Below are 20,243 nucleotides of genomic sequence, written 5' to 3' on the forward strand. Positions count from 1 at the left end.
TCATCAAATTGGGGAATGTCTTGTATTCTCATAAATTTAACTCATTTCTCTATATATTTGAGAAATGAGGCCCTTGTCAGAGACACTTGCTGTAAAGATTGTTTCCTAGCTTTCTGCTCTCCTTCTAATATTGGTTTTGTTTGTACAAAAGCTTTTCAATTTAGTATGATCCAAATTATTTATTCTACATTTTAAAATGCTCTCTATCTCATTTGGTCATGAGTTCTTCCCCTCCCCATAGATCTGACAGGTAGGCTCTTCCTTGTTCTTTTAGTTTTATGGCTTTGTTGTCTATAGTAACTTTTAGTAGGTTGTAGTTTCCTTCCTTATCCCTTTTAATTAAATCCGTTTTTGCTTTTATTTAGTCTACCCCTGCTTTTTTTTTACTTCAGCTGACACACAGTAGAGTCTGCTCCAGCCCATTACCTTTACTCTGTGAGAGTCGTTCTGCTTCAAGTATGTTTCTTGTAAACAACAGTATTGTATAGGGTTCTGGTTTTTTATCTGCTCTGGTATCTGCTTCTGTTTTATGGAAGAGCTCATCCCATTCCCATTGAGAGTTATGATTACTGTGTATTTCCTTCCATCCTATTCTTCCTTCTCTTTGTTCTCTCTCTCCTTGTGCCCTTTCCCACCTCATCAGTGTTTTACTTCTGTCTACCACTTTGTCTGATCCGTCCTCCCTTATATCAGTTTCCACCCCAATCTCCACCCCTCCTTCTCTCCTGCTTCCCTGTTCGGTAAGTTAGATTTCTATATTCAACTGATCATGTGTATTATTCTCTCATCAACCAATACTGATGAGAGTAAGGTTCAAGCATTACCCATTACCCACCCTTCCATTTCCCCCCCTCCATTGTAAAAATTCTTTCTTGACTCTCCATATGAGATAATTGACCCCATTCTACCACTCCCTTCCCTCTTTGCCCAGTGTACTCCTCTTTCTCATCCCTTAAATTTTTTTGTCATTCCCTTAAATTCACCTTATACCTGTTTCATGTCTATATATTTTCCTTCTATATGTACTGTTAGTGGTACAGTTTTTAAGAGTTACATATATCATCTTTCTATGTACAGATATAAACAGTTTAGTTCTGTTGAATCCCTTATATTTTCTTTTCACTTTTTACCTGTTTATTCTTCTCTTGAGTCTTGATATTAAAGGTCAGATTTTTGGTTTAGTTCTGGTTTTCTCCTTATAAAAATTTGAAATCTTTGTATTTCATTGAATGACCATTTTTTCCCCTTGATGCATTATGCTTGATTTTGCCAGGTAAGTGATTTTTGGTTGTAGTCCTTGCTCCTTTGCCCTCTGGAATATTATATTCCATGGTGCAGCTGCCAGGTCCTGCGTGATCCTGATTGTGACTTCCCAATATTAGAATTGTTTCTTTCTGGCCACTTGTAGTATTTTCTCTTTGACCTGGTAATTTCAGAATTTGGCTACAATATTCCTTGGCATTTTCAATTTGGGATCTCTTTTAGGAAGTGACTGAAGGATTCTTTTGATGACTATTTTGCCCTCTGGTTCTAGAATCTCAGGGCAGTTTTCTTTGATGATTTCTTGAAAAATGCTGTCAAGGCTCTTTTTTTGATCATGGCTTTCAAGTAGACCAGTAATTTTTGAATTGAGTCTCCTAGATCTGTTTTCTAGGTCAGTTGTTTTGCCAATTAGGTATTTTATGTTTTCCTCTATTTTTTCATTCTTTTATTTTTGTTTGACTGATTCTTAATATTTCAGAATTATTAGTTTCCACTTGCCCAATTCTAATTTTTGTCATATTGTTTTCCTCAATTAGTTTTTGTATTTTCTTTTTTGGCCAGTTGTATGCTTTAAGGAGTTATTTTCTTCAGTGGATTTTTGTATCTCCTTTTGCATTTGGTCAATGACACTTTTTAAGCAGTTTTCCAAACAGTTGACTCTTTTCTCATAATTATCTTATATCACTCTCATTTCTTTTCCCAAATTTTCTTCCATCTCTCTTGTATGATTTTTAAACTTTTCTTTGAGCTCTTTCATGAAGTCGTCTGTGTTTGAGACCACTTCCTGTTTTGCTTTGAGCTTTTGCTCATATAGTGTTTTGACAATGTTGTCCTCTTCTAAAATTGTCTTGGTCTTCCCTGTCACTGTAATAACTTTCTATGGTCATTCTTTTTTTGTTGCTTTCAGGCCATTCCTGCCCCCCCCCCTTTTTTTTTTACCTTTTTCTTTTCTTTTAAATTTGACCTCTGCTCCAAGGATGGCAGAGGCACTGTCTCCAACTTCTTGTAGGCCCTGGTTTTTTACCTGATGCTGCAGTGGTGTTGCCCTAAGGCCCACAGGGGACCTGGTGCTGCACTGAGGGCAAAAGGTGGGGATTGGCTGGTGGTGCTAGAGGTCATAGGGGTCTGACAGCTTACCTGGTCCTAGTGGTGATGTCTGGCATGTGCTGAAATCCAGTGGGGTCCTGTGTTTCCTTTTAATTACACTTAACTACAAAGTGGTCAGTCCTTTAGAGGCTACCTCTTTGCCCAGAGCTACACTGAAAGATGATGGGCCAGTGCAGGTTAGCAGCTGCTTGTTTGTTTAAGCACCTGTAGAGCACATAGGGCAAAGGGATAATGATCAGCTCCTGGTACTGAAATTTTTTCCTTATTTCATACAATCCTTATATAATTCCCTGGCTGGATACATAGTTATGTATTGCTCAGATATCATCTTTGAAAAGGTTTGATAGGGGTGAAGGAGAAAAGTTCAATAGTCTATTCCCTACTCCACCTCACCTTGCCAACCTCCTCAAGCAGTTTCTTTTTATGAGCCTTATACACTGGCCTAGAGACTTGTTTGTATGTTTGCCTAGGGCTACACTGAAGTATATGGTAGTTTTTAGAGCTGGCGACTGCTGTTCGCTTAGCTATGCTAAGCACATGGGGGATTCTGGTGTTGGAATTTGCCTCCTCCATCACACTGGGGCTCAGGATCTTCCATTGGTTTGCTAAGGTGGGGCTTATTGTTGGCTTGCTGATACACTTCCCATCCTGGGCTTTGTTCTCCTTTCACCCGAGTGAGATGGACTTTTCTTGCTGATCATCCAAGTTTCTTGGACTTAAAGATTGTTTCACCTTGTCTTTTTGCTGGTTCTGCTTTTCCAGGGTTTGTTTTGGGCCTCTATTTTATAGTTGTTTGGAGGTAAGTATGGGAGAGTTACAGTGGTTTGCAGCTTGCTCTGCCATTTTCACTCCCAGAAGTCCTGTCCTGTCTTATAATCTGTCTATTATATTTCTACATTATCTCATGTATCTCCCTCTTTTGTCCACTCATATGACCATCTCCCTACTTTAGACCCTGATTTATCTCTGATTTAGATTGTTATGACTTTCCATTTTAATTGGTTTCCTTTCCTCTAATCTTTTCTCTTTCCATTCATTGTCCTCATAGTTTCCAAAATGATATTCTTAAAACAGTCCTAGCCATGTTACTCCATTGTCCTTCTATTGCTCCTAGGATAAAATATGAAGTTTTATGCTTGTCTTTTAAAGTACTTCACAGTTTGGGTCTATTCTATCTTTCTAGATTTAATTTTTTTTTATTCCATAAATTAACTTATTTATTGTTTGACTACACTTTACAGATATTTGATAAGGAGAAGATTTTACTGGTCTTTCAGTTCCTTCAGTCTTCTGATAGCAGATTTGTCTGTGACTGCAGAGATGGTCTTGGAGGTCCATGTACTACCAGCTATGTATGTTTTCATACAGGACACCCAATGCCAGATACCCATAGCCCATTTCTTCATTTTGGACTTGCCACAGAAGTTATAATTGGCATACTGGCTAATTTTAGCTTTGTTCGCCATTTTTCTCAGGGATGCACCATAATGTGTTCCATATTTGCCAACAATTCCAACTTTTTTGATATGTTTAGCCATGATTCAGTTGTAAGCCCAGAGCTTGGAGAGGCAAGAAGGTGGTACATATGTACACTTTCAGGGCCAGAGACTGGAGGTGAAGGTTGTGGAGGTGGGACTTCCTTTCTAGATTCATTAAATATTATTTCCTTTTATTCAGTCTTCAGTACAGACAAAATTGGCTTTCTTGCTATTCCTTACTTGAAATATTTTTCATTCCTTTGCATTTATGCCTTCAGTGAATTATGTTCTCATTTCTCTTCCCCCTTCCCTTCCTCTTTCTTATTCCCTCCCATTCTCTCCCTGTCCTCTACTCCTAGAGGCTCACCATACTAATTCCAAATATAGTGCTAAAAACTCAATTGGCTTTATACCCACTACACCTCAGAACATTTTAACCTCCCTAAGTAGTAGGGATTATAGGCATGTGCCACCACAGCCAGCTCTCATCATCTCCAGAATCCCTAGGTTTTTTTAAAGCTTAATGTAACCACCACTTCATAAACATGGCCTTTCAATCAATCAGTCAATCAAATAACATTAAATAAGTGACTATTATATGCCAGGCGCCATGTTAAGTGCTACTCAGATATTTTTGTCCCACCCTTACCCCTAATGACCTTATATTTTACTGCATAAATATTAAATCTCTCCTTATGTAAACCCTTTGGGTTACTTCTTTAAACTAAAACTCACACTCAAAATTGAGTGTGTATATCAGAAGACAACGGATACTTTTGGGTTCTAGTGCCAACCTTTTGGGTTTCCCTTTGTCAGTAGATTTAATTAACTTTTAACAAAAGCGTTTACAAAGATTCTATAGTAAGAACAGTTGACATGAAACCTTTCCCTTGAAAGCCTGGGGTACAGTCTCCCACAAATGCACACAACATCCATAGAAAATGGAGGCTCAAACCTAGAGTACAATGGTAATGAAATACATATAGAGAGAGCACACAGGGCAAAGAGGTAATGATCGAGATACTGGTACTAAAAGTTTTTCCTCACTTCATAGAATCCTTATGTAATTCCCTCACTATAATTGTTATCTACTGCTCAGATATCTTCATTGAAAAGGTTAGGTAGGGGAGAAGAAAAAATCCAGTAATCTACTCCCTACTCCACTTACCCCTGTCAACCTCCTCAAGCAGTTTACTCTTATGAGCCTTATTTTTCCTCCAGTTTGGGCTCCAATTCTCCAACTGGTAGTCTCCAAACTAGAGTTTTTCCACTATTGAATTATTGGACTTCCAAGTTGACTTGCTGTTTTTATACAGTAGCTCAGAAACATGTCTTATTCTCTTACTCAATTTTAAGACTTTTTCTTTGTGGTATCAGCTGTTGGTTAAAACTCTCTTATCATTGAGAGTTGACTGAAGACATTTTTAAATCATAGAGTTTTAGGAAAACTTAATAGTTACTGCTCCTTTGATTCATCTGAGGTATCTGTGACTTTCTTTGATTACATTAACTGATGTGGGGTATGAAACCTCACTCTGACATGTATATACTTACATGTGTACATGACAGATCCTTGAAGGCAGGGGCTATTTCTTTCTTGTCTTTGTATCTCATTACTTAACACCAATACCTAGCATATAATAGGTTCTTTTAAGGAGTATATTAATAAAAAAAGAAGACAAAGGCTACCATTTTTCCTCTTTGCATCGTCAGGTTCTAGAATAAAGTAACTTTGTACTTCATTGTCGTTTACTGTTTATTGAATCAAATGTTTATTGTGAATGTAGATAAAATTTCTTGTCAACAAATTTCAAAATTGGAAGCATTGTACAATATAAAAATTTCCAAGTCTTTTCTTGTAACAGTCTTATGGAATTTTTTGTTATGATATTTGACTTATAATAGCAGAGTGTTCCATTTTTCTGTGTGGATACTCTGGAGGCAAAATTTAACACAGTATTTAAGAACTATTTCCTATTTATCCTGTATATAGTTTGCTTTGTTTGCATGTTATTTCCTCAGTTAGATTGTAAACTCTTTGAAGGCAGACACTATCTTTTGCTTCTCTTTATTTCCCCAGCACTTAACACAGTACCTGCAACATAGCAGGTTCTTAATAAATGTTTATTGATTGATTAATTATATTCAAACAGTGGTTCTTATTTGTATTATTGCTATAATAATGAGATTTATTTTGAATGTTTTAGATCCAGTTAAAGAATATGGTTGTACTCCATGGCCTAAGGTAGAAAACTTAATTAAGAAGTGTCTGAAAGAAAATCCACAGGAAAGGCCAACATCTGCCCAGGTTTTTGTTTTAAATTTATATACAAATAGCCATTATTATGTCATTTTGAAATAATGTATTGAGTTCTACCAGTTAAGAAGAAATTTGGGATTTTATATTGTAGAAAAAGTGTTATTAAACTTGACATTTTTCCAACCTGAAAAAGGAAAGTACTTTTGGTTCATTATTTTTAAGGATCCAGTTCTACAATCTTGTTAACTGATTGCTCCTTTTTGCCATTTAAACTAGCTTTTCATAGGCATTAGCCACATTAGTTTGCCAGACTAGCTTTTATTGTACTGTAATGACTTTCTGAATTAAATTATTTTTTATTTTCATCATTCCTATTGATTCTATAGATATTCTCCTTTGTCTTATATTAAAATGAGGTACATGAGATTGTGTGGGTCCAAAATATCATTAACTAGAGTCTATTGATAATTTTTTGGTATTTGGTTCATTTGGACCAATGTTAGCTAAGTTTAAATTACCTTCATGTGACAGAAAATTGAACTTTTAAAACTTGTATCCCTTTAAAATGTTATTAATCTAAATATGTCTTTAACCTCTCATTCTGTATAATTCTTTCTGAGCAATCTGGTCTGCATAATGTAGTACAGAATTCAGTTTTGGCTTGATGTTTTCTAGTTCCCCATAACTGCCTCTTAAGTTATCATGTCATTTTGCATAAGCCTTGAGAAAATATATTGATTAGAGATTAATTTATGAGATTTAGATTTTGCTTGATAAGCGTTGTACTTGGATGTACTTTCATAAGATTTCTCAAGGCAAAGTGTTTAAAATTAATTCAGTCTGTGTTTTGATCAATTTTTCCCCTGCAGGTATATGAAATTTTGAACTCAGCTGAATTAATATGTCTAATGAGATATATTTTAATACCCAAAATCTCTGTAGCTGAATGCATGGTTGTTACAAACCAAAGCAGCAAGAATGCAGTTATTTGGCTGGGTAGTGGGAACAATGATACAGGACAACTGTCCTGTCTTGAGATAAATACTGAAAGACAAATCTCTAAGGTATGGTTGCTTGTTACCAGTGTACCAAAATTTTTTAAAGTTGTGTTTTTTAAAAAAAATTCTTTTCAAATAATATGAAAATATTGGGTGACTAATATATTAGCTTGATAAATTGCTTGGCAAAAAATAGATGAATGCAGGAAAGCTACTTTTATGAAATAATTTTTATAACTAAAATATTTGGTTTGGGTTATGGTATGTTACAGCTGTGGTTTAAAAAGCACTGTATGTATGTGATAAAATTGTATTAATTAGTAAGATGATAAAGTCTTATTAAGAAAGAAGAAAATATATTACTCTGGTAATTCTACTCTAACAAATATTGTACCTAACTTTTCTTTTAAGAGAAAGCTTGCATAACTCTAGTAATAAAGCTTTCATTAAATCATATTCAGAGTTTTATTGGTGTTTGTTTTGCATGATATGTTTGTTTTGTAAGATACCAAATGCATTTTGTAATTGCTTAATTTTAATCTTCAAATAGGCACAAAACTGCTAGGTGTTACATGATATTCAAGTTTTCCTTATTTAAACTGGCACCAAAAACTCTTTTAAAAGTTTATTGCATTTCATTGGCAGGATGTGACAGAAAGTAGAATATTGTGCCTTGCCGTTGTGTATCTTCTGGTTGAAAAGGAAAGCTGGATTGTGGCCGGAACACAGTCTGGCACCCTATTGGCAGTCAAGACAGAAGATGATGAAAAGAGCCACGTGCTTCAAAGAATGACTGACTCTGTTACTTGTTTATACTGCAATTCTTTTTCTAATCAAAGGTATCTTGACAAGTTTGAACATAGTGGGGAAAAACAGTTTTCAACTGTCCACCTCTATTATATGCACAATTTTCAGGGAAACATGACATATTTGATATTGTTTTAACATACTGTAATTGGTTTTCATATACCAAAGAAAATAGATGACTGCTCTGCTTTCCTAGATGCACTGTAAGCATGATGGACTTGGTAGAATTATGAATTATGAAAGTTTGTCTTTGGGACCCTGCTATCTCACCTACTGTCTCTTTTTCCTTTTTTTGGCATTCTACCTAGGCATATACTCTCATGCTCTACCAGTTAACAAGAAGCTACGTTACATATTGTGAAAATAGCTTACCTCTCTAAGTGGTATTTATATTCTAACTTTTTAGTTGTCTTAAGCCAGGAGAATGAACAATGTTTAAGGTATGTGACAGGTTAAAGTAAAGGTACAGAATTATTATAATTTTTTTGCATGGGGCAGGGATTGAAAGGGAATAGGAATCTCACCCCTCTGCCCATTATATCATATTGCAGGGTCTGCAATCTTATTTTACATTGTCAGAAACTTGCATCATTAAGGTTTGAGCTACTTTCAAAGTATGAGCTCTACTTCCAGCTTTGGAACAGACTTAATTTTTCCTCAATAATGGTCCTTTCTCCTTTTTTTTTTTATTTCAGCAAACAAAAGAATTTTCTTTTGGTGGGAACTGCAGATGGCAGACTAGCTCTTTTTGAAGACAGAAATGTTAAGGTAAATCTTAAATGAATTTTCTGTGAAAATAATAAAGTCTTGTCTCTGCAGATTCTTTGAAGTCAAGGACCAGAGTGATGAAGTAGTGCAAGGCTTGGAGTTAAAGGCTGGGGTCCATCCTGGCTGGCTCTGCCACTCTTCTGCTGTGATACGTTGGGCTAGTTATTTTGCCTCTGAACCACAGTTTTCTCAGCTTTAAAATGAAAAGGGTTCAACTAGATAACTTCTCAGTTTCCTCTCATCTCACCCTGTTTGATCCTATTATCTTAAACTTCTTTTATATTACCCTTTTGTATTTGTATTACCTTTTCTATCACCACAGAATTCAACATATAGGAAGCATATAAGAAACACTTATGCATAGATAAACCTGTAAGTTGCCAAGAAGAAGCCAACTGGAATTAGTAGAGGAAGTTTCCTTATCTGGGAATTTTCTTTCCCAATGCAGTCATAGACTTCATCTGTACATACTAATTGAGTAATAACTGACTGTGTCTTAATAAGCTAAGGTCAAGAGCAAAATCTGGCTATTTTTTTTTTAAACTTGATACCACTGACTCTGTTCAAGTACATCCTCTATGACAGAGGTGAGTACCTACCTGTTTTATGCCTTACTTAGTACTGATAGTGAACAGTTATCTCTGTTATTTCAGTTATTATGAAATCTTCTATGATTATCATGTGTAGATGAGAGATACCTTGTTGTGGGATGGCAAGTGTTCCAGTTGGACTGGAAAGTAGAGAGGTGATAAAGCTAGATGGCAAACTTCTTTACTCTCATTTTGATTCATGAAACTATATCAACTTTGGACATTGATCCATCTAACAGTGCCAAGAGTTTTTGGAGCAAAACAATAGCTGTGAATGGTTATTGAGTAGATAGATGCTGCGGGGATGAGAAAGGCAGTTGTAAAGCCACTTGTCTTCTACTCTGCAAGTAGTAAATTCAGGGATATAATGGTCTAGTGGTGGTTTGACCCTCCTCACTCATGTTGCCTCCTCTCTCTTTCTTTGGGTGTATTGTTTCTTCAGCTACACTGGTTTTCTTCTCTGCCTTTGAAAAAGAAAAGTGATTAAACCATCCATTCTTTTTAACTATTACTTTCTGGATGTGTGCTCCAAAGGGAATCAAAGACAGAAAGGTCTAATACCAAAACATTCAAAGCAGCACTTTTCTTAGTAGTAAAGAATTGTGAATAATTGAAAAAAAGAAGATAGTATATAAATGAAATATAATATTTTATGTAATAAGAAATGAGGAATATGAGAAACTTAAAGAAATGTTGGAAGATTTTTATTAAATGAAACTAAATGAAATAAATTAACCAAAAGAACAATAAAATTTATACTATTATAAAAATGTAAATGAAAAGATCACTAAAACAAGTTTGCATGAAACATACTCCCTCATGTTGGGAGAAGGGCAGGAAGAAAGAATAGTAATATGTACATATATATATATACATATATACATTGTGAGATACAGTCACTGCATCAGATGTTTGCTTTTATTGTTTTTCTTTGTCAGAGGAAGAAGAAGGATTTCTTGTTCAATCTAGAGAGAAGAGTGGATGAGAAATGACCATAACATAAAGACAAAAGGGATTATCAAAACATTTTTAAAAGAACTGTATAGAATCAAAAGGTTGAAATGAATTGTTAGCTGTATTATTGGAGAAGGTGCCCATATCATATGAGCCAGCCATCTATCAATAAGCATTAAGCATCTATATATATATATATATGCTACACACTGTACTAGTGGCTGATAATACGAATATAGTTGTGAGCTAGCTGCTCTCAAGAAGTTTGCATTCTGCTGAAGCTTTAATCATTTGAAGAATGGAAGGAAAAATCATTTCTTAAAAACTTGCCATGTACCAGGCACTGTGCTAAGCTCTTTAAAAATATTATCTCATTTGATTCTCACAACAACCCTTGGAAGGAATTGTTTTTATTATCCCCATTTTATCTTTGAGAAAAGTGAGGCAGGCAGAGGCTAAGTGAAGAAGTATTGAAATAAATTACCAGTGACTGTGTTTATTCAAGAAAATTGTTGAATTTAGTCAAATAGAATTGAACTTAACTTCTATTATATAGATCATGTCATCTATTATAGTGCTTTTGATATAATTGCTACTCAATAATTATGCCAATGAAATATGAATGTTCAAACTATACTTTTGCATGTAGTGATATGAGCACTTTGCCATTTGAAGGAAAACAATGAAGTTAGGCATTAAAATTTATGGAGAAAAGATAGCAACATCTAGGAATTGAAATTCCTGCATTTACCTGTGATAACTAGACTTCTGGTTAACTGACCTGTAACATTTAATTGCTTGAATACTTCATTCAGTATAAAAATACATGTTGTAACATTTAAGATTTTATCCACATAATACAATATATATAATATACAATACAATATATATAATATACAATACATATAATACATAAATAAATATGGTAGAGAGCCTTGAGAGCCTTTAAAAAACTACTTGATATTTGGTTTGATGTCAATTTTTAAATTTTTTTCCTTTTCTCTGAATTTTTAGTATTGATTTCCAAGGCCATCTCCAGTCGTCCTGATGTATATCTTGCAGTTGGACCCAGATGACTCTGGGGTTGAAAATGAGGCTTTGCATAGCCCTCCTTCACTTAAATCCAGTTCTCTTGCAGGTGATGGCATCACCTTCCTCATGCCATGGTCCTCTTTAACAACAAAGCACAAACAACAACAGTATTGGCTTCAGTTATTTTGCCTATTGATTTTATTCTTAAACAACTTCAACTATTATTTTGGATTTAAGTTATGTATGCATTATAGTTTCTGAGAATGTCTTTTGTCTTTCTTGTTTTTTTTCAAGTTTGAAGGAGCTCCTCCTTTGAAGATATTAAATATAGGAAATGTTAGCACTCCATTAATGTGTTTAAATGAATCCATATATTCATCAGAAAAAAATATAATCTGGGGAGGATGTGGCACCAAGATTTTCTCACTTTCTAATGATTTCTCCATTCAGAAACTTATTGAGACAAAGACCAATCAACTGTGAGTTGTTTCTAGTTAAATCACAAATTTATCAGTTTCCTTATATTCTGCCATTTATGATTATGTTAGTTATTCTTGCTAATTATTTAACGGTATTTAAGATGAAAGTCAATGTGGTACAATGAATAGTTTTCTGGACCTAAAAATAGAAGACTGGGGTTCAAATCCTGTTTTTGACACTTAGTAGTTGTGAATCTGACAGACAAGCACCCCTATAGCACCCAGGAGATTTTGTGTTTGGAGTTTGACATAGTCCCCACTAGGTGGTGGTATTAGATATCGCTAAAGATTAAAACTCTAAGCACTGGTAGCTGACAGTTCAGTTCAGTTTGACATAGTTGAATGCCTACTGTATGGAAGACATTGGAAATAAAGAAACAGAAACAGAGTAGGAAATTTTTAAAGGGAAGTGGGGAGAGAATAGAAACATAAAACCTAGGCCTAATTTGAGGTCTTCTTTCCACTTCAGTTGATCGGTTGCCTTTTAACTTTAGTTTATGTACAGATTTTTATTTGGTCACTCATTCATTTAATAATACTTTTAGAGTGTTTGCCATGTGTAAAAGCTCTATTTATTATTATAGACTTACCCCATTTCCTTCAGAACAATAAACCTGTAGTGCTATACTCTGTATGGGATTCCAAGGTTTAACTGTCTCCTATAGCCTTTGCAGAAGAATCCTTGAAGCTGTTTTGACTCAAAGAGTTTTGGAAGTAACTGCTATCCACGGGAAAGCCCCTGTTCTCTGCTCAGCCTGATTCTTCTAATGCTCATTTGATTAGTGCTTCATCGCCATCAATAATATTTATTGAGGACCTGCATGCTACATGCAAAAGCTTTGCGTGATTCTGCCTGTCTTATGTGTGTAATAACCTTATCCTGTTTTTTTGTGGCTTCTCTCTCTAAGACTTGGCTTATCAGTGAGCTTTACTATTGTGTTGGTTATTTGTTACTTTTTTTTTTTTTGCTGTCATCATCTTTGTTTCTTGATTATATATCTTTCTATCTTATAAATACTGGCTATTGGGTCACATGTAAAGGCAAACATATAAACCTCCTATATGCTGAATATAATAGTTATTCTCATTGGAAAATTTATGAAGATCAGGGTACAGTGTACATAATAATAGATTTTAAAAGAATAATGTTATAAAATTGTTATTAGTCCAATATGCCCCAGTATCCTTGCCAAACTTCCCCTAGATCACGTTGTCATTTAAAAATTCCAATAGAGATTATGTCAAATGTAGTCAAAATTTCCAATTTAACAGATCTCTAAGTATTCTAATCATCTGGAAACACCCCTCCATATTGACAGCCTTTGTACTCCATTGACCTATCTAATCATTTGACCTATTACAGTTTTCTACAGTGAGAGCAAAACACTTATTTCCCTTGCCTCATCTAACTTTAGAATTAAAGCAATATAACCCTCTGGCCCACTCTCAGCCCTTCTTCTAAAGATATTCATTGCACATGCTCTCATAGATGACAGGACCATATAGAGGCAAAACTGAAAGGAACTTAAATCTCAGTGAGTCCAACCTCTTTTTACAGATGAGGAAACCTAAATCAGAAAAGTAACAGGACTTATTTAAGATCATCCAGAGAGTAGCAGGGCAACCTAAATCTTCTGACTACAAATGAAGTTTTACTATACCATACTGCCTCACTTTGGAAAGTTAGTTCTTAACTCTTATCCTGAATTACTTCTCTTCTGGTTGGTATAAAGTCTTAAGAGGCAGCATGGTGCAGTGCAAAGAGGTATCAGTGACTTGGAATCTTGAGCAAGTAACGTCACTTTTATTGCCTTAATTTCCTTAGCTGTAAAATGGGGTAGTTGGACTAAGTGAGCTCTAACATGCCTTCCAGCTCTAAATCTTAGGATATCAAATTTCTGGTCATTGTGTAACTAATTATAATTACTACTTTAGTATAACTTTTTATAATTACAGTATTTACCATACAGACTTTTATGTGATAGCTTCACTTTCCTGCAGGACTTGATTCTGTTGACCACTACTCTACCTCATAAATAGTCTCCTATCTCTGTGTGTTTATGGCACTACTAGTACTCTTCTGTTTTTCTTCCTATATTTCTAAGTATTCTTTCCCTGGCTCCTTTTATGACTACTCCTCTTCATCCTTTTAGTTACATAATTATTTTGAAAATAGTGCCTTTATCCGTAATTTCAATTGAAAAAGAAAAATAACTCCTTAGAGAGGATTGTATATGGGGAGTTGATCTTAGAATTTGAAAAGTTTATTTTTCATACTGAAATACCTCATTTGTGAACTCTGGAATAATACCTCTCATGTGAACGTCCAGTGTTGTCCTTTTGTAACTCTAAATATAGATGGTTAAATCCTTCTCAATACGCCAAATAATTAATGTTTTGTTGCAACATCCTCAATTTAGTTTGGAGTGATAATAATTTTAATTCTTTTTTGTATTGAAGTAATACAATTTAGTGGATAGAGTGCTACACTCAGGTAGAGTTAGGAAGACTTGAGTCCTCCTTCTGACGCTGTCACTTAATCTTTGACCAAAGTTTTCTCAAATGTAAAATGGCAGCCTGTTTTAATTATCTCTCAGGTTTGTTTGAAGACTCAAATGAAATTATGCATTAAAGTACTTTGCAAACATTAAAAGTATATCTGTTTTAACTACTAGTGTTATTTCTTTTGTTAGTCTTCTTTTTCTTCTTTTTTGTATTTTATTAATATTTTAATTTTCCTCAATTACATGTAAAAACACTTAACATTTCTTTTTAAAACTTTGAGTTCCGAATTCTCTCTCTTCCTCCTTCCCCACCCCACCTTATTGAGAAGGTAAGCAATTCAATATAGGTTATACATATGTAGTCATGCAAAACATATTCATAGTAGTCATGTTGTGAAAGAAAACATAGACAAAAGAAAAAAAATCTCAAGAAAAATAAAGTTAAAAAGTATGCTTCAGGGGGCCAGAACCAAGATGGTGGAGTAGCAGAAAGGACCTGCTGGAGTTCTCCCCCTAAACCCTTAAAAAAGCTTGTAAAAAATGACTCTAAACAAATTCTAGAGCAACAGAAGCCACAGAATGATAGACTGAAGCAAATTTCCAGCCCAAGACAATCTGGAAAGTCGACAGGAAAAGTCTATCGCACCAGGCTGGGAGCAAAGCACAGTTTGGCATGGGCTGTGCCAGCAGAGCTGGAGCAAGCATTAGATGATTGAATTGCTGCTGGTGGCTAGCGTTTCCAGACTTCTGAACCAACAAAGACCAGACAGCTTCAAAGGTCAGTGAAACAGGTCTCTCACCTTGCTGAGAGAGGAGCATGGTCCAGACCCAGACCCAGAACCACCCTCAGCCCTAGCCCAGCCCCAGGGAGGTGGAAGCCACTGCTGAAGGAGAGGCTGCTTCTGGAGCCCCTCATTTAACAAGGAGCTCAAAAGTCAAGTAATTGACTGGAAAAAATGAGCAAACAGGAGAAAAAGAAACAGACCATAGATTCTTACTTTCTCAGGGAAGAGACATTTTCTTACATCACTGGTGACAAGGAAGATCAAAACATACAACCAGAAGAAGACAACAAAGCCAAAACTCCTGCATCCAAAGCCTCTAAGAAAAATATGAATTGGCCTCAGGCCATGGAAGAGCTCAAAAAGATTTTGAAAATCAAGTAAGAGAAGTAAAGGAAAAATTGGGAAGAGAAATGAGAATGATGCAAGAAAATCATGAAAAATGAGTCAGCAGCTTGCTAAAATGTCAAAAATGCTGAAGAAAATAACACCTTTAAAATTAAACTAACCCAAATGGCAAAAAAGGTCCAAAAAGTAGAAGAATGACTTAAAAAGCAGAATGGGCCAAATGGAAAAAGAGATTCAAAAGCTAACTGAAGAAAATAATTCCTTTAAAATTAGAATGGAGCAAGTGGAAGCTAATGACTTATGAGAAATCAAGAAATAATAAAACAAAAAGAATGAAAAAAATATAAGATAATGTGAAGTATCCCTTTGGAAAAACAACTGACCTGGAAAATGGATCCAGGAGAGATGATTTAAAAATTATTGGATTACTTGAATGTCATAATCCAAAAAAGAGCCTAGACATCATCTTTCAAGAAATTATCAAGGAAAATTACCCTGATATTCTAGAACCAGAGGGTAAAATAGACATGAAAAAAATCCACTGATAACCTCCTGAAAGCGATATGAAAAGAAAACCTCCTAGGAATATTGTAGTCAAATTCCAGAGTTCCCAGGTCAAAAAGAAAATATTATAAGCATCCAGAAAGAAACAATTCAAGTACTGTGGAAAGGCAATCAGGATAACACAAGACTGAGCAGCTTCTACACTAAGGTTTTGAAGGACTTGGAATATGATATTTCAGAGGTCAAAGGAAACAGGATTAAAAGCAAGAATATTCTACTCAGGAAAACTGAGTATAACACTTCAGGGGAAAAATTGAAACTTCAATGAAATAGATGATTTCCAAGCATTCTTTTTTTTTTTTATCTCTTGATGAATGGCATGTATTGTTGTGGGGCGGGGAGTGGGGTTGAGCAGGAAGCTTTCTTCTTCAATATGGATGGAATTTATTTCCTCCTAACCTCTTTGTTTTTACTTTTTAACATATAATTTATTTTCAGTTCTTAACATTCCCTTCCACAATAATTTGAATTCAAAATTTTCCACTCATCTCTCCCCACCCTCCACCCCAGGATGTCATGCACCTCAACCACCCCTTCCTCCAGTCTGTCCTCCCTTCTCTTACCCACCCTTTTCCATCCCCCTTCCCCTCTATTTGCCTGTAGGACAGAATAGATTTCTATACTCCATTGCCTGTATAGCTTAATTTCAATTGCATGCTAAAGCAATTTTTAACATCCATTCTTAAAGCTTTGAGTTCCATATTCTCTCCCTCCCTCCCCACCCACCCTCATTGAGAAAACAAGCAATTCAGTATGTCACATATGTGTAACAATGCAAGGCACTTCCATAATGGTTATGTTGTAAAAGACTAACCACATTTCCCTCTGTCCTATTCTGCCCTTCATTTATTCCATTCACTCCAGTGACCTGTCTTCCCACAATAGTGTTTGCTTCTGGTTATCTCTTTCCCCAATTTTCTGCCCTTCTATTATCTTCCCCCTCCTTTGCCCCTTGCCTTCCTGCAGGATAAAATAGATTTCCATATCCAATTGTGTGTGTGTTATTCCCTCATTAATCCAAATCCCATGGAAGTAAGGTTCATTTATTTCCTTTCATCTTCCTCCCTCCCCCTCCAAAATCCTTTTTGAGCTCTTCCATGGTCTAAGACCATTGCATATTTATTTTGGAGGTTTTGGATGTAGAAGCCTTGACTTTTATGTCTTCCTCTGATGGTATGCTTTGTTCTTCCTCATCTGAAAGGATGGGAGAAAATACCTGTTCACCAAGAAAGTAGCCTTTTATAGTCTTATTTTTTTCCCTTTTTTGGGGCATTTTCGCTGCCAGTTACTTGACTTTTGAGTCCTTTGTCAAATGGAGGGTATACTCTAGGTACCTGTAATTTCTCAGCTCCTCCAATGTGGCACAATCAAGGGAGAGGAGTTCACTCCTCTTCTAGCCTGCTTTCTGGTCTGTAAGCAACTATAAGCTTTTCTGCCCAGGATCTGTGAGTAGGATTCCTTCTCCACAGTCACCACCTGTGACTGTCCACTATTCCAGCACTCCTCATTACTCCAGGGTCACCACTCAGAACTGAGACCCAGTTGTCTGTGCAATTTCCCCAAGGTCTTTAGGCTGTGGTCTCTAAAAGTGGACACTGCTGCCTCAATGCCTGTTGCCGCCTTGGGGCAGAGCTGGGGTCAGACCAGGCTCCCTTCTCACCCAGGTGAAAGAGCTTTCTCACTGATCTTTGAAACTGTCTTTGGCATTTGGGGCTTGAGAAATCTGAGAACCACAGCTGCTACCTGTGATTCTGAGCCCTGGAGCCTGCTCCAGGCCTGTCCAAGTGGTGTGGCCTGGCCAAGGCTGGGCTGCACTCCACTCTGAGCCCTGTGCAATAGACCTTTCCTGTCAGCCTTCCAGGATGTCTTGGGCTGGAAATCTCCTTCACTCTGTCATTTTGTGGCTTCTGCTGCTCTAGACTTTGTTTAGAGTCATTTTTTACAAGTATTTTATGGGCTATGGGGGTAGAGCTAGAGCAGGTCTGACCTTCTACTCCACTATCTTGGCTCCCCAAGCATTTTTATTGATAGACCAGAGCTGAGTAAAACATGTGATTTTCAAATACAAGAATCAAAAGAAGCATGAAAAAGCTGAACAGTAAAGAGAAACCATAAGGGATTTATTAAAGTTGAACTGTTTGCATTCCTGCATGGAACAATGATATTTGTAACTCATGAGACCTTTCTCAGTATAAGGATAGTTGGAAGGAATATATTTATGTGTGTGTGTATGTATGTATATGTATGTATGTGTGTATGTGTGTATACAGAGAGAGAAAGAGAGGGCACAGGGTGAGCTGAATATGAAGGGATGATATCTAAAAAAGAAAATTAAGTTTGAGAGGAATGTACTAGGAGAAAGAGAAAGGGAGAAGTAGAATGTAGTAAATCATCTCCCATGAAAGAGGTAAGAAAGAGTTTTTACAATGGAGGGGAAGAAGGGGAAAGTGAGAGGGAATAAGTGAGTTTTCCATTCATTGGATTTAGCTTTAGGAGGGAATAACATGTACACTCAACTGGGTATGGTAGTTTATCATACCCTACAGGAAAGCAGGGGGGAAGGGAATAAGAGAGGTGGTTTAATAGAATGGTTGGCAGTTTGGGGGAAGGGATGATCAGAAGTAAACACTTTGGTAGAGGGACAGGTCAAAGGAGAGAATAGAATAAATAGAGGCTGGGACCGGGTAGAGGGAAATATAATCCTTTCACAATATGACTGTTATGGAAGTGTTTTGCATGACTACACATGTATAAGTTATATCGAATTGCTTGCCTTCTCAAAGAGGGAGGGTGGAGAGGGGGGAAGGGAGAGAATGTGGAATTCAAAGCTTTAAAAATGAATATTAAAAATTATTTTTACATGCAACTAGGAAATGAGATATATAGAAAATGGTGTATAGAAATCTGTCTTACCCAATAGGAAAACAGAAGGCAAAGGGATAAAGGGAAAAAGGGGTGATAGAAAGGAGGGCAGATTGGAGGAAAGCTTAACCAAAATACATGCTGTCCTGGGGTGGGAGGAGAGGGGAGATGGGGAGAAAATTTGCAATTCAAAATTATGTAGAAGTGAATGTGGAAAACTGAAAATAAATTTATCATCCAAAAAAAATATGTTTCAATCTGTGTTGAAACATTATTGATTCTTTATCTGAGGATGAATAGCATTTTTAATCATGTGTCCTTCAGAGTTGTCTTGGATCATTGTATTGCTGAGAGTAGTTCAGTCATACATAGCTGATCATCTTACAATAATGGTGCTATTTTGTACACAGTACATTTCATTTGCAGCAGCCCATATAAATCTTTCAAGGTTTTTCTGAGAGCATTTTTTCTTATAGTACAATAGTATTCCATCATAATTATATACCACAACTTTCAGCCGTTTCTCAATTGATGAGCATCTCCTCAATTTTTAATTCTTTGCCCATTTTTGTACATTTAGGTCCCTTTCCTTTTTGCTTTGTTTTTATCTCATTTTGGGATAAAAACCAAATAGTAGTGTTGCTGGGTCAGAGGGTATGCATGACTTTATAGGCCCTTGGGCCTAGTGCCACATTGCTCCATGTAATGGTTGAATCATTTTGCAACTCCACCAACAATGCTTTAATTTCTCATTTTTCCCACATCCCCTCCATCATTTATCATTTACCTTTTCTGTCCTATTAGTCAATCTACTAGGTATGACATACTTCAGAATTGTTTTAGTATGCATTTGTCTAATTAATAGTGTTTTAGAGTATTTTTTATGGTATAGAGATGATTACTTCATCTGAAAAATGATCATATATCTTTTGGTCATTTATCAATTGAAGAATGGCTCTTATTTTTATATATTTGACTCAGTTCTCTGTATGTTTGAGAAATGTGGTCTTTACCAGAGAAACTTGATTCAAAATTGTTTTTACAGTTACTATTGCTATATATTTCCCTCCATCCTACCCACTCTGTTTATTCTATTCTCTCTCTCCTTTCACCCTGTCCTTCCTCAAAAGTGTTCTGCTTCTGACTAGCTCCTCCTCCAATCTGTCCTCCCTTCTATCACCTCCCCCTTCCCTTCCGCTCCTTTCCTTTTTCTTCTAAAAATGTTAATTGTTGTATTTTGGTTTTGCATTACTTTAATTTCCCAGCATATGTTCCTTCCCTTTCTATCCCGAGTCATTCCTTTATAACAGAGATTAGGGATAAAAAGCAGTTCAGTAAAACTAGTTAACAGGTCACCTGAGTGTGACAATATATGCAGCATTCCAGACCCATAGTCCCCAACCTCTACAAAGGTGTGGCCTCTCTTCTTTCTGGCCAGTCTTGGTTA

At 36.0% G+C, this 20,243-nt stretch overlaps 1 protein-coding gene across 2 annotated transcripts in view; it reads left to right on the top strand.

The window, feature by feature from the left end:
* The window catches only part of LRRK2 (leucine rich repeat kinase 2), a 253,844-nt gene that overhangs the window by 217,264 nt on the left and 16,337 nt on the right, over positions 1 to 20,243 (top strand). For both annotated transcript variants that reach the window (XM_072654313.1, XM_072654315.1), the window contains 5 exons: positions 6,056 to 6,156; positions 6,978 to 7,172; positions 7,752 to 7,945; positions 8,609 to 8,681; positions 11,552 to 11,736. In XM_072654313.1, the coding sequence (XP_072510414.1) occupies positions 6,056 to 6,156; positions 6,978 to 7,172; positions 7,752 to 7,945; positions 8,609 to 8,681; positions 11,552 to 11,736 (748 nt within the window). The remainder of the gene's footprint in view (positions 1 to 6,055; positions 6,157 to 6,977; positions 7,173 to 7,751; positions 7,946 to 8,608; positions 8,682 to 11,551; positions 11,737 to 20,243) is intronic.

Source organism: Notamacropus eugenii, chromosome 3 (assembly GCF_028372415.1).
Source record: "Notamacropus eugenii isolate mMacEug1 chromosome 3, mMacEug1.pri_v2, whole genome shotgun sequence".
Taxonomy (NCBI): Eukaryota; Metazoa; Chordata; class Mammalia; order Diprotodontia; family Macropodidae; genus Notamacropus; species Notamacropus eugenii.